Genomic DNA, 15,128 nt, shown 5'->3' with positions numbered 1-15,128 from the left:
TCGCGTGCGGTGCACGTGCAGTTTCTCCTGTAATTCGAAAAATAAATAAATACTCCTTTTCATTCCAAGGACTCGGAAAATCCCAATCATTCTCACGCCGACGCTCCCCGCTTCGTCGCCATGGTTCTCGAGGTCCGAATCCTCCTCTCTCATACTCCTCTCCCCATCCTCTTCTTCATCCCTACTCTTTTATCTCCTTCGATTGGTGGCTAGGTTTTCTCCGGTTTCGTGGCATTGAATTCATTCTCTTCCTTGCAGGCCACCATGATCTGTATCGATAATTCGGAGTGGATGAGGAACGGGGACTACTCCCCCACCCGACTCCAAGCCCAAGTCGACGCCATCAATCTTATCTGCGGAGCTAAAACGCAGGTATCTGGGGTTTCCGAATCGATTGGAAACTAGGGTACAGGTTTTAATAGCTTTATTTTTCCCCCGTATTCTAGGTATAGACTTGTCTGATGCAACGTTGTGTTTTGTGGTTGTTTTGCAGTCGAATCCGGAAAATACGGTGGGTATTCTGACCATGGCGGGCAAAGGGGTCCGCGTTTTGGTGACGCCTACCAGTGATCTGGGCAAGATCCTTGCTTGTATGCATGGTAGGATTAGGATTTTTCTCTTGATCTTTTGTTCAAATCTTCATTTCTTTGTACGAGTGATGCTTTGTTTTGTGCTCTTGCTTCACAATCACAATTCCCATACTATTAGGCTTGATAACGTTAGGTAGGATCATGCTTGAGAAACGAAGTTTCTTAAAAGTTGAGTGCGTGAAATGATTAGAAATTCCCTATTATAAACTGTAGGCTTTATAGATATGGTAAGCTCAAGCCAGAGACTTTATCATGGTTTGAGAGGAGTGAAAATGTGTGCTAGAGAATGGCTTTGAAGAATGGTGTCATTTGGTCTGACCAGTACTTGGCTTGCGTTAATCACTAGCAATGTTCTGAAGAACTGTTAAATCAGTCACAGAATGATTTCCAAACCTCAAGCACTCAGGCATTTTCATGTGTTTGAATGAACTATTGATCGGGCAGTTAAAGAAATTTGCAAGATACCAAAATCAAGCCATCTACATAAACGTAATTGTTACAACTAATATTCTATGGAACATGATGGTTTGCCTCATTGTAACTTATTTCATAGTCTATATATTTGTAAAATGAAGTGGGGAAGATACATATCAGTGGGTATAAAGATACAGGAAAAGTGATGGTGGTGGTAATTTAAGAAGAACAAGAATTGGAAGAAGGGGAAAGAAAAGATAAGATTTTGTTGTGATAGTTGGAAAACAAATACATACAAAAATGTAGTGAAGGGGTTGAGATGGAAAAGGGAGAAATAAGGAGGAGAAAATTTGCATCACTATAGTTTCTGAAAAATCGCAGCATATTGTGAAAGCTGAAAGCATTAATGGTAGTTTGGTTGTTTGTAAAGAAAATATCATTTTCTCTCATATTGTCATAGTTATGTGTTTATAGGAAAACATTTTAGCTTGTGAATGACCTTCAAGGGAAGCAACATTAAATAAAAGAAAATAATGTTATAATCTATGCGTCATGTTGAGTTATGTATGGCTAATCGAATATACTATACACTGCACATGCATACTTTTAAAGCAATCAAATAAAATGTCTATTTAAGCATAGTATGGCATGGAAGTGGCCGTTTAAGCCCTTGCATGCTTATCTTTAGTAGCACCAGTGCTTAATGAAGCTTAAAATTATCAGTCATCTAACATTTGAGCTTATATTTGGCTTGAGGGCATCCATTCTCCCTCACTTTTAGTCATTGATGCTAACAATCAGATTGGTCTTTCTCTTAGCAACTTTATTGATGCAAACTGACTTCACTTTTAGTATATTATCCAAGAAATAATGTTGACATTTGAGCAACAATGGAGGTTGGATTATAAGCAGCCATATGACAATTTTAAGGAGAAATGATTCAGAAATTTTTTTATATATCTGCCATGTATAAGAAGTATAGAAATAGCATGTCTAGGATGGAAAATACAGGTCTAAGTTATGCTGCAAGGAAATGATTGAGGAATGGGTTGGCAGTGTGCAAAGTCAAATGAAGAATTTAGTATCAGGATAAAAAAAATAATTTATTATTTTCATGTCAGCAGCATTATGGGCAATCTTTGTGGCCCATACTTTGCTATCTTTTTTTCTACCACCTTTGTTGCTGATTTCATAAAAATTTCATTGGGCTTTAAAAGTTAATCTAAGTGTATGCACTATAGCTGAGGCTATAGATGCCGGATGCGCAAATGAGGCTTAGATCTTGCAACATGTGGTTGAATTCCATTTGAAGCTTTGTCTTTGACTTGAAGCTTACTTGTGGATTGGGATCCAAAATTTTCAGCAAATATTTAAATGTCTTGAGGAGATATTTTATATTTATGTTACTATTTGTTTAACTTCACCTTTGCTAGATAAAAATCCTATTTTTTCATGAAATATTTAAATTTCTTGAGGGTTTTTTATTTACTAATTGTTTAACTCCACCTTTGCTAGATAAAATTCCTATGTCAATTATTGGCTTGGGTTGGATTTTTGGTCTCTTAAGTGACCTATTAGCATAATAAAGGATTCCCCTCAAGGTCAAATTGGTCTTGTCTGAGCTAACCTTATCTGTTTGCACTTTTGGGTAATACAGAACAACATAATCAGATATGATGGAAAATAAAAAGGTTTATCTACTTAGGGTTCTTCTATGTACCGAACATGCAGTTTGAGATAAAAAATATGAAGCAGAAATTAGATTATTCTATCGTTTCTTATGACTCAGTTTAGGCTCTCCATGGTCATCTCCCATTTGATGTGATGCTCTTGAGAAGCCATGTTGTAGCAAAAGAAATTTAAAAATCACAACCTTAGTCAAGCTTGCATATAGAGAGGGAGTGAAGGTTTTAAATATTCATAGGTAGGTTTATACTTCTATGAACTTTTATACAAGTATTTTTAAACCTTGTGGATATGTGTTGCTGGTGTTAACACAATTTCATCAATACTACCTTCTTGTGTATCCTTCTAGGATAAGGAAAGTAGGTATAAGAATCACGGCAGATGAATTCCATTCTCCATTGAGTTTTATAAACTGATAGACATGTCATCTATCACTTAGTTTACAGCGTTGAAAAGTTTCTGCTGAATTGTTTTTCTTGGCACTTGGATGCATAAGTGGGATTTGTTAGCCAAACCAATGAATATAATGTTTCCTTTGAGATTTTTATATGCTGTTTTGGCTCTGGAATTATGGCCACAGTACCTAGGATTATTAGGTAATATTGTTGAAGTAGAACATTGTCAAGCATAAGGGAACCTTAGAGATTGTTATGTGGCCAAATGAGCATGAATTGTGCAAAGAGGAAGTAAGGCCTCTCTACCTACCAATTGAGTATTTAGGCTTTTACGATGCGTGCATTTTCTTGCCTATTTTGCCTTGGCTATGAGTTACAGTAAGATATGATGTTAGTTTGAGAGCTAGTAATGCCAGCACTTTCTCAAAGTGTTCTGGATCATAACTTAGGTCCTAGAGCAGAGCCCATGTTGTTATGAAGGCTTGCTAGTTGAGGTTCAGCTATCAGGCGAGAATCTTAGTTGTTGAGCATTTATGAAATTTGGATCCGTCACATATTTTGATATGTTATGAGTGGCTGTCATCCTAATGTGAACCCTCCATTTTAATCTGATGCTGGTGATTTAAATGAAGAACTTATTGAATGAGAACTAGACCTGTAATGTTGTATGACTGGGCAATTAATGGAGTTAGAGAAAACAAATTTAATGTATCAGAAATGAGAATGTTGACATGCATCATTGGTAACAATAGGAAGGAGAGAGCGAGAAATGAGTATTTTAGAGAAGTTGTAGGAGTTGCACAAGTTGACCATGAAGTATGGAGAATCAACTTAGATGGTATGGGCATGTATAACAGAGATTTTGACTCTCCTATGAGGAAGGGTATATTAGTCTCTACACAAGGGTATAAGACTAAGAGAGGATACCCCACATAAAATGGATAAAAATTGTGAGGAAGGCTGTCAAGATAATGTTAGAGGCATCCCTAAAGGGGAGTACTTGGAGAGTGAGGATTTATAAAGCCAACCTCAGATACTTGGAAGAAGGCTCGATGGTTATGGTTGAGCATGTATGTCTCATCATCATTGAACTGATATTGCTTCATGGGGTACAACCGTTGATGTAATGATATCTATCTTTTATGGTCTTGGAAGTTTACTTCAGGTGACATGACCGTTTGACAATGAGGTTGGCATCAGCAATTTTCTTGTTATTTATACTGTGTGCTCAGCTTTCTCCTTTGCTTGTAAATTAAATAACCTTGTTGTTTAACCTTGTGAGAACTTCTGATCTGTTACTTACAGCCTTATATGTCAATTGTTTAAAATTTGTAGGGCTGGATATAGGTGGTGAGATGAACATGACCTCAGGCATACAAGTTGCTCAGTTGGCTCTTAAACACCGACAAAATAAAAAACAACAACAAAGGATTATAGTTTTTGCTGGAAGGTACTCTTTTATTTGATGTTTATTTGCCCTGTTGTCAAATGGACTTATTTCACTATCATGATTATCATTGTTGTCTACATCAATATATTTTTGCTTTTAGGCATTGTTATCTTCTGATATTTGCTTGCACTTTTATCAAATGGTCTTACAATTCATCATTGTCATCATCATCATCATCATCATTGTTCTTTTGTTCTTGTTTTTATTTTCATATCATAGTCCGGTCAAATATGACAAGAATGTGCTGGAGGTAATTGGGAGAAAGTTAAAAAAGAATAGTGTGGCACTCGACATTGTTGATTTTGGAGAAGCTGATGATACAAAGCCTGAAAAACTGGAAGCTCTTCTTGCTGCTGTAAATAACAATGATAGCAGCCACATCGTTCATGTTCCTTCTGGTCCAAATGCTCTTTCAGATGTACTTATAAGGTGTCTGGTAGTTTCCCAAAGTTAATATTATTTTTTTCTTTGTTAATCTGATCCAGGCTTGAGTTTCAAAAATATCATTAATGTGTCATTTGCAGCACTCCCATATTCACGGGGGATGGGGATGGAGGAAGTGGTTTTGCTGCTGCTGCCGCTGCTGCAAGTGGCATGTCTGGTTTTGATTTTGGTGTTGATCCTAATGTAGATCCTGAGCTGGCTCTTGCACTTAGAATATCAATGGAAGAGGAGAGAGCAAGGCAAGAAGCTGCTGCAAAAAAGGCTGCTGAGGATGCTGCTAAACAAGAAAAAGAAGGGGAACAAGCTTCAAGTTCTCATGATGTCACTATGGTTGAACCTGTTGGTGGTTCCACTCATCAAGTTAGTGAGAAGAAAAATGATCTAATGGTCTGTTTCCTTCTCTACCTTTCAGGTTGCTTATGATTTCTTTTCAAGTATATCAACTTATTATTAAATGTTGATCTTAATCCTTGAGGCAGCATGCATGTTTTGGGTAGAACCCACAGCCTCATTTCTGACTGACACAAATTTTCTTATATCTTTTATTCAGTTAGTTTCAATTTTTTAATAATGCAATCCCTTACCTTGTAGAAACATTTATTTATATCAAGGTTTTATATCAAGGTTTCAATCTCATCTCATTCCTGTGAGAAAATGGAATCAGGATGGGCTCGGGACTCCGAAACCCATATACACAGGGAGAGAAGAAGAAAGAGGAAAGAAGGATAGGAAGGAAAAATGAAGAAAAAAAATGAAAGGAAAGAAGAAGAAAAATATAAAAAAAAGAAAGGAAGAGAAGAAAAAGAAAGAAATAGGAAAGAAAAAAAAGGAAGGTAGAGGGAAAAAAGAAAAAAAAGGAAGAAAGGAAAAAACAGAAAGAAAAGAAAGAATAAGAGAGAGAAAGAATTGTCGATACGGGACGGGACAGTAGATTGTCCTGTTCCATGGAGAAACTGGGACATCTTTATTTCACGGGATTTAAAACCTTGATTTATATAGTGTTCTCCAAAATGTTCCTATTTATACCACACATTTTGCTGAAGAATTCAAACTTTAGCTCATCATAGTTTCTAAATCACCCAGGCCATGCTAAGCCATGCTCAATGCAACTTGGGATAAAGTCACTAGAATCAATTTCTGATTCAATTACTTCATTTATACTTTCACATTTTGCATTATTTTTCATAATTTAACATGCCTCAAAGCATGTATGATCTATGTATTGCACAAGTATTCATTATAATGCACATTGAAGATACTTCATGCTTCGTATTACATGCATACACTTTCTAATCCACCATGCCTCAAGAAAAAGAAAATCACTGAACAAATGAAATTTCAATGTTATCTTTCAGGTATCACATCAAGGTTCACTGTATCGGTACCGAATGGCATGCCGGTGCCGGACCGATACGGTACGGTATCGGTACCGTACCATACCGACACTCGGTACGTCCAAGCGTACCGGTACACAATATTTTTTTCGATTTTTAATTTTTTTTTTGGATTTTTGAAGTTAATAATTGATAAATACAACCTCAATATGGTATTATATTGCATATTATTGACATATTTGGGTTCAATTTGGAGTTAGGTTGCGGTACAAAGACTCTTGATCCAAAATTTCAAACATATATTTATTTACATTATATTTCAACTGTGTCATCTTAAAACTAAAGAAAAAATATATAAAATATGCATTAAAATGTATCTAAATATTTAAATACAAAGCGCAATAACTGATATACGAACCTTAAGATGTACTCTGCATTTAATTTCTTGTCGAGTGTCTGTGACGCTCGTAGATGTCTGGATCATCAGCATAGTCTGAAGGGACATCAGTCCAACCCTCTAGCCAAGCAGCACCGTACTCTCGAATATTCATTATCCCATAAGGCATCCTCTTTGGATTGTAAGACATCTCAGACCTCTCGCTAAAATTCTGACTCTGAGAAGTATCCTCGAGATGATGGTACGGTTGTGGAGGAGCCCATCCAAATATGCCAGTAGCAAAATCTGATCCGTAAGATGCTCCAGGCTACATAGGGTAGTAACCATTAGAAGATGATGCCTCGGATGCACCATATGCATATGAATCATAAGGTGGCTGTGGATAATAGGATCCATAATGCGGGATGATCCAGATATATCCATGGATCCTACTCCACGTGTAAGATCGTCCGCAGTATATATATAATTAAAATATATGCAAGTATAACAAAACACGATAGTTTAATGATAATTAAAATAATTATATATAATTTTAAAATAATTTTAATAATTATAAATTCAAAATAAATATGTTATATGCTTCAAATAATATTTTTAAATTAACTAAAATATAACACTATTTTTATATATTTTTTATTTTATAATTAAATTTTTTAATTTAAATAATTAAAAAAATAATTTTTTAATTTTAAATATTTGAAAAAAAAATTGAAATTAGATTTAAGTAGCTTGAATCATTCTAAACATGATTTTCAAACTCTATTTTTTTTCTTAAAATTTATTTTTTTTTAATTTTTAAATAAATAAATATTTAAAAATATTAAAAAAATATATAATTAATGAAAATTATCAATTTTGGTGTCATCATGTAGATCTTCCAAAGATCTATCACATATAATTAAATCATACCAAAATCATAAGATTTTGGCATGATTTTCTCCTATTTTTATTTTATCTCATTTTTATTTTATTTCTAACAACAAAAACAAAAAAAAATATTTACTAACAAAATAACAGATTATCTTACCTCCGGCCAAAGATCAGCCTCTTTTCAAATCACTCTAATTTCACAAAATTTTGCCTTCTTTTCTAATTTTTTGGAGGTCTCAACGATTAAGTTGCCCACGGCCATGGGTGTTCTCTAAAAACTCTCAAAGAATACCGAAGGTCTGGTGCTTTAATGGACCATGGGTGTTCTCTGAGAACTCTCAGAGAACACCGAAGGCCTGGTGCTTATTAAAGCACCAGGCCCTCCCCCCCATGTGAAGTGGGCCACGCCCATTTCTCTCCCTCCTCTCTCCCCCCAACCATGTGAAAAGACCCCCACCTTCCCCCTCCCCCCTTCTCATGGGCGGTACGGTTCGGTTCACCCCGAACCGGTCCAGAACCGAGCCGTACCGTCCGGTTCCGGGCGGTATGGGCCCGAACCGCACCGAACCGGGCGGTTCGGTGCGGTTCAGGGTTGTGTTCCGAAAAAAAGGCCCGAACCGGACCGGTAAGGGACCGGTCCGGCTCGGTACGCTCCGTACCGGGCGGTTCGGTCCGGTACGGCGAACCATGTGTCACATACAAAATATTGTTAGAAGAAAATACTTCATGCATGTCTGCGTGAACCGCCCGGTACGGCGAACCATGTGTCACATACAAAATATTGTTAGAAGAAAATACTTCATGCATGTCTGCGTATATGTCTAAAGGGATGGCTGCCTTGGTGTTTCCAGGCTCATCTACAACCTAGGAAATGGCCTATGACTGTGGTTAATCCATGAAACAAGATATACCTCTTACATATCAGATTTGCAATTGTTGGTTATGTTTCTTTCTCCCTTAGTAGTTGAAAAATGACTTGATGTTTCTGGTTTATGGTCATTCTAATAATGGTTTAAGTGCATGGAACAAGACATGCCTTAACAACTATGAAATCTTCAATTGTCTTATGAGATGCTTTCTTTTTCACCTGAATATCTGGGAGAGGACTTGGCATTTATGGTCTGTGGTTGTGCTGATTTTTTTATGGCAAGAAAACCTCTTTCAAATCATAAATGTATTTAAATTTTTGCAAGCATGCTTCTTTTTTACCCTCTTCATTACCAATGTATAAGCAAGCAGGATGCTTCTGTATTCTATTGCAAGAAATTGTTTTTTCAACTTTTGCTGTCACTGCATATCTCGCACAGTAGACATCTGAAAAAAATCCTGGTTGTTTTGTACTAAATATGGTAACAGGATGATGAGACTGCCTTGTTACAGCAAGCTTTTGCAATGTCTATGGATGACACGGGGTCCACTGGTCTAGCTACAGGAGATGCTAATATGTCAGACACTACATCAGATGACAAAGAGTTGGCTTTTGGTTGGTTCTTTGAGTTCTGATTATATATACTATGTCATATAATGATTTCTTTGTTTGTCAAAAATTATATAGTGATTAAAAAAACAAAGGGAAAAATTGTGCTAAATTTATTTTGGTATAGCTAGATCTATTCTGCCTTGTACGAATGCTTTAGCAGTCAGAGAACCACGAAGTGGTTGCGATCAATTATATTAAGATCATTACAAGCTTGTGATTGTAATTTTTGGAATTTTAATTAGACATAAAAGGTTATTCCTGCAATGAATCAAGCACCCACTGACTACATTAGCTGCAGGAACTTCACTACAAGAATATGGTGTCTGATGCTTATCAATAGTTCTACCGTTTCATATGAAAAAAAATCTATATTTAATATGATGGATTAGTTTAATCATCATATTGTTTTTCTTTCTTGGATTACTTTCGAGTTCTTTCTTATAAAACCGCTGAAATAACTTAAAAAGAATGAAGACTACCAAATGAACTCCTTGAAGTGGAAGCTGATGATGAGCACAAACTAGGAGTCAGAGAACCACCAAGTGATTGTGATCAATTATATTAAAATCATTACAAGCTTGTGATCATAACTTTTGGAATTTTAATTTGTGACGTAAAAGGTTATTTCTACAATGAATCAAGCACCCATTGACTACATTAACTGCAGGAACTTCACTACAAGAATATGGTGTCTGATGCTTATCAATAGTTCTACGGTTTCATATGAAAAAAATTCTACATTTAATATGATGGATTAGTTTAATCATCATATTGGTTTTTTTTCTTGGATTACTTTTGAGTTCTTCCTTATCAAACTGCTGAAATAACTTAAAAGAGTTAAGACTACTAAATGAACTCCTTGAAGCGGAAGCTGATGATGAGCACAAACTAGCAATTTCCTGGTTATTAACAAAAGTGAGATATTTTTAGCTCAAGAATTTTTTAACACAAAACGGAAAGGCAAGGGATATGTTAATTTCAAGCTTGTTACAGTAGTTTACATGAAAACCCTGTTATATATAGAAATATTAAGTATTCGAGGCTTGTGGATACATGATCTGATTTGATACAGGATGCTATATAATATGTTTGATCTTAACAACATTGATCCTTTGTGCGCTTCTTCTGCTTAGTAAACACTGTCTGGTTCATACATGCATGCAAGGAGATACAATCTTTCTTAGTATGTCATGACATGATATGTGGTCCATGAAGATCTACATATTATATTGTATGCAAGGCTGATGAAAGATGATGAGAAATATGTTTAGATTGTATACCTAATTGCAAGGTTTTAGATCATGTGGGGCAGGGTTGTTCCTGGTTTTCTCATGTAATGGGACGTGCCGCCATCTTGCCCCATCTTGACACTTGGGATAGGAGATGTCCCAAGATGTACCAATCAAGATGCTGGGATGATGGTGAGATGGTCTTATCTCGACATATGAAATGGTATCTCATCCTGGTGTTTCTGGGACATCCCACCGAGACTTGAATCCTTGCTTAAAAGTATTATTAAATATAAAGGCAAACCTGATCTTTTAATACCATAATAAGCTCTAGTAAATAAACTAGTGGAGACCTGTCCTGGGAAACAATATATTTATTTATGTTGATGTGTGAGAGGGCTCGCTACTTAAATGAAACTGATGACCTTATGATGCATTTTTTTTTCCTAGGGTTGTCAGTTCATTGCTTATGATATTTTAAATTTTAAAAGTATGTATTTAGGAAATCTACCAATTCTTTTTCATGTGAAACTTGCATGGGCTATGAATATAATAAAATCATAAATAACATTATCTATGAAACATGTATAGTTATTGCTTAGCCTCACAACCATTTTCTTTTTGTATTTGAGCAAAATGAGCTACTTTTTTTAATCTCCAAGAACCACTAGACCTAATTATCATATGTTTGTGTGATCACCATGTTGGACTGGTGTTGATATTAAATATCCACAAATGAGGAAGTTGATTTGTAACCGAATTGTCTGACATGTATGAGGCTTGTGGATACATGTTCAGATGGGCTTTTACGGGATGGACGTGAGTGCCCTTGAGGATTTTGTTCTCATTGAGATTTTTACTTATCTTTTATAGATGGGTTATACTTGCTTTTGCTTCTACATGCTTTTGTTCTGGTTGCTATAATTGTAGTCCACATATCTCTTTGTAATTGTCTGTCATGCATGTCTTGATGGTTTTGTTACTCTGCACCTCCTGTATGCAGCCCTACAAATGTCAGCACAGGAAAATGCAAAGGATTCATCAAACCAGTCTGAGATGAACAGGGTTCTGGGTGACCAGTCCTTTGTTTCATCCATCCTTACTTCGGTATATTGTGCACCTGAACTATATACTGTATAGTATGAGTTTTCTATTGCTTACTCTTTCAAACTTGAGTCTGTAATGTTTCCCTCCTGCATTAATGATTGTTCTACTTTCAGCTCCCTGGAGTTGATCCTAATGACCCTTCTGTAAAAGAGTTGCTGGCATCTTTGGAAAGCCAATCAGAGGTATCATAGTAAAATAATTAATATTTTGAAGCCCCCATGATCTTTTTGGTTAATGTTGGACGGATGAGGTTTATGTTTATGGTTTGTCCTTCTTGGATTGGATTGTTGTCGCACTTACTCTATTCGTATTCTACTTTTTTTTTTTGTTTGGTTGCAATGCAAATGTTAAAAAATTTTCATTCTTCTCTGTGATCGTTAGCACATTACCTGTCACATGAATTCTGATGTTGAACATCTATTAGTATTTTCTATGAACTGTGGTCGTCTGTTGATATTGCTGCAACACACTATGCTTGCTAGAGCATCAATTGTAACACCATTTCTAAAAGATGTTCCAGATTTGTGGTGGGGATGAAATTGACTTAACTGTGATCTCATTGAGCCTCTATTGGGTTGTCTGAGACACCAATTGGCCTCTTTATTTGGATAGCAAAGTTTGACTTAATTTTTACTGGAAGGCTGTGAAATTGCTTATGTAGTTGAGTCTAGTTAAGAGCCACTGGTGTTGTGTTTTAAAGTAGGATATATGCTTAGCAGTCTTATTCTTTTATGTATGCAGTTTTTATGTGTCTTTTGCTTGAGCTCAAAATTTTAGTTCTTACTTCTTACTCTTTAAAATATTATATACGGCATATTATGAACAATGAATATATATTTGGCTGCATTTGTTTTGTTCATAGTTACATATGTAGGGAGGAACACATTGTAGAAGTCCATGGTGCTTGAATTTTAAAAAAGTTCATGTTGTCATAAATTCGACTTTTTGATCATGAATCCAATTCCCGAAGCATCTTGGGAAGAATCTTTTGGCTTGAACCACCGCCTTGTTGTCTTTTTGTTAGATCAGAAAATAAGTCCTTTTTAGTTAAAGGAATGGTTTGGCTGTGTTCAAGGAATCACATCTTATCATACATTGCTGGTCTAATTCATCTGCCCTACCTTGAATTCATAGTTTTGTGGATTGCATTGGTTTTTGTTTAAACTGCTTTTTCTGTTTTTTATGTTTCTATTTCTGAGATCCTGATGGTTATGGTGAATGCATTCTAATGGAAGAGAACCAAATCTGTTTAGTAAATTAGCTCTAGCTTTTTAAAAACAGATTTAGATGGGTGGGTGAGATTTCAAAGGAACTTTTAGGGTTTAGTTTAACTCTATTTAAACTAGTAATGAATTGCAACAACATATTTGATAATTAAATGAGCCTTTCATTTGTCTTTTCCCCACTTATTTTCTTAATGTTTCCTTTTTTGAAAGCAAAAACAATTCAAATTTGACCTGTCTTTTAAATCCTTAATAAACCTTAATAGAAAGATGTACAAACACAATTTTTTTAAATTATATTTAATACTTATTAACCTTTTAGGGCCTGTCTTTGTCTCTGTAACCAACACTACTTTTTCTATGGTTTTAGAAGGGAACAATTCTTCAGTTTCTAGCTGTCTCCAAATCTTACTGTACCCTCCCCCTAAATAATATAGCATTTTAGATTAGATGACTTGGAGCTGACATTTAATATTAAGAAAACCCTAGATTGGCAGACGAATCTGGTTACATCAGATTGGCACGCATCACTATACTACATCGAAAGCAGTACTGGTTATTTTTTAAGTGTTTGCGTAGAGCACTTTTAGTACCTCAATGATTACATGTTGGACATGGTTAATGTATTGAAACTGCAAAATTGGGGTGGGAGATGAGGAGTTTTTCAGAGAAAAAAGAAAAAGAAGGGGGTGGGGGTCTGCGGGGTGGGGTAGGGGAACCATTATTTATAAATTTACTTTTGAACATTATGATTCTTTTTTTTAAATTTTCTTTAATTTTCTTTTCGTTTTTTTTTTTTTTTTTTTTTGTGTTGGGGTGGGGGGGACCATTATTTAAGGACTTGAAATGGCATTACCATGAGGCATCCGGCGTCGATGGGAGGTTGATCAAGAATTGGAGTAATTTACATGGTTTTCGTGATTTTCTGCTTCTCTCTGTTGCTGGAATCATGTTGTTAAAGGGGCATTTAAAGGCGTGCCTGATGTGCAGGACACTCCTGGGCGCCACTTTAGTCCATCACCTATTGAAACTCACCTTACATGAGCCTAACTGAGACACAAAGGCATAAAAAAGGAGTGCCTTCATGATTGCTTGTGTTCTGCATGTGCATGTGACTGTGGGTGACTGCAAGTTTATTTGTTGTATATGTATTGTGCTGTGATGACCATGTTTTGAAGTGAGTTGTGTGTGTGTTTGTGTTTGCTTCTATTTGTTGTCATTGGATTGTTTGCAGGTGTGGCTGAAACTTTTTTTAGATATTTGTTGCTGCTATTTTATATGCTTTATTTATTTCTGCTAGTTTTCTTATCAAATATATTTATGGTCATGAATGCATTACTATGCATTTATATCTATGTATATATATGTCTGCGCATACACATAGGGATATGTATGTACATCTGTACATATGTGTACATACATACATACATATCTATGTAGATGTATAATATATATCTATGTATGCACATACAATACATGTATTCACATGTGTATTGTGCCTTTATTTACTGAGGGGCGTGCCTTGCTATGCTTCGTGCGCTTAGAATCCAAGTTACCTTGGCGCTTTACTGCATCTTGAGCCTCTAACAACTTTTGCTGGAATTACATTGTTTCTTCCTTTGATATTAAGTTTGGTGCTGATAATAATACCATGTCTTCTGAATCCTATTGATTTTTCCTAGCCTCAGCAAAAGAAAAGTGAAGATAAACCAGAAGATAGAGGTGACAATTAAGTCGTTTGCTGAAAGTTGCTAGCACCTGCTTTTTGTCGAAGGTAAGAATTAACAAAACCTAATCTTGTAGCAAGATCTGATTCTTGTACACTTTTGGCTGCTCTGTGATGCAAGATAGAACACCTTTTTTTTCTTCTTCTTTGCCTGCTCTCTCTCTCTCTCTCTCTCTCCGCGCGCGCGCGCGCGCGGCTGTCTTGGTTCTCTCTCTCTCTCTCTCTCTCTTTTTGGCGTGTGTTTCTTGGGGTGGGATGCTTTTTCATTTTGTTTCGTGGTTTAAAGTCGTTCCATTGCTTGGCCATCATATTTTACTTCTCAAGCCCGTTCCAGCTCCTTGTGTCTCTGCGGCGTTTGAGCCTGTTGTCATTTCCCAATTTAAATTGTTGAGCATACCAAAGCAATTTTGTTGTTTTTTTTTTTTTTTAAATCCTAGCAGGTCACCGCTGATCAATAGCAAGGATTGGAACAAAGGATGTTTCCGAGACCGTGAAGGGGAAAAATCATAAAAAATCATAATTGGCCCTGTGGTTTGTTATCTGCAGCTAGTAGTCTCATTAGATGCCCTTGTTTTAAACATCTATCCAATGTTTCATGGTGAACTACAGACTCGTATCTTAATTTATTTGGTTATGCTTTATCAAAATGGAACCTTTTTTAAGTTATATTTAACTGCTTGATGGAGTATCATATAAGAGAACTAGTTACTAGCGTATCAGATATCACCTTTAGATTTCAATGGACAATCTTTTCTTATTTTGTCAGCGATTCCTGTTCTCCCA

General features: G+C 35.9%; 1 protein-coding gene across 4 annotated transcripts; it reads left to right on the top strand.

The window, feature by feature from the left end:
* Nucleotides 1-75: 75 nt before the first annotated feature.
* LOC105055077 (26S proteasome non-ATPase regulatory subunit 4 homolog) lies at nucleotides 76-15,011 on the top strand. 4 transcript variants are annotated; one of them, XM_010936787.4, is made up of 11 exons: nucleotides 76-132; nucleotides 259-372; nucleotides 494-599; nucleotides 4,421-4,535; nucleotides 4,755-4,964; nucleotides 5,060-5,366; nucleotides 8,937-9,063; nucleotides 11,293-11,396; nucleotides 11,510-11,578; nucleotides 14,308-14,393; nucleotides 14,786-15,011. In XM_010936787.4, the coding sequence occupies exons 1-10, from the start codon at nucleotides 121-123 to the stop codon at nucleotides 14,350-14,352; spliced, it is 1,209 nt and encodes a 402-aa protein (XP_010935089.1). In that variant the 5' UTR covers nucleotides 76-120; the 3' UTR covers nucleotides 14,353-14,393; nucleotides 14,786-15,011. The 4 variants fall into 4 exon arrangements, with proteins under 4 accessions (XP_010935089.1, XP_029123431.1, XP_010935087.1 ...); XM_029267598.2 differs by having other exon boundaries at nucleotides 14,783-15,011; XM_010936785.4 differs by having other exon boundaries at nucleotides 14,302-14,393.
* Nucleotides 15,012-15,128: the final 117 nt, after the last annotated feature.

Source organism: Elaeis guineensis, chromosome 12 (assembly GCF_000442705.2).
Source record: "Elaeis guineensis isolate ETL-2024a chromosome 12, EG11, whole genome shotgun sequence".
NCBI classification, from domain to species: Eukaryota; Viridiplantae; Streptophyta; class Magnoliopsida; order Arecales; family Arecaceae; genus Elaeis; species Elaeis guineensis.
This window is presented reverse-complemented; position numbering and strand designations above follow the sequence as displayed.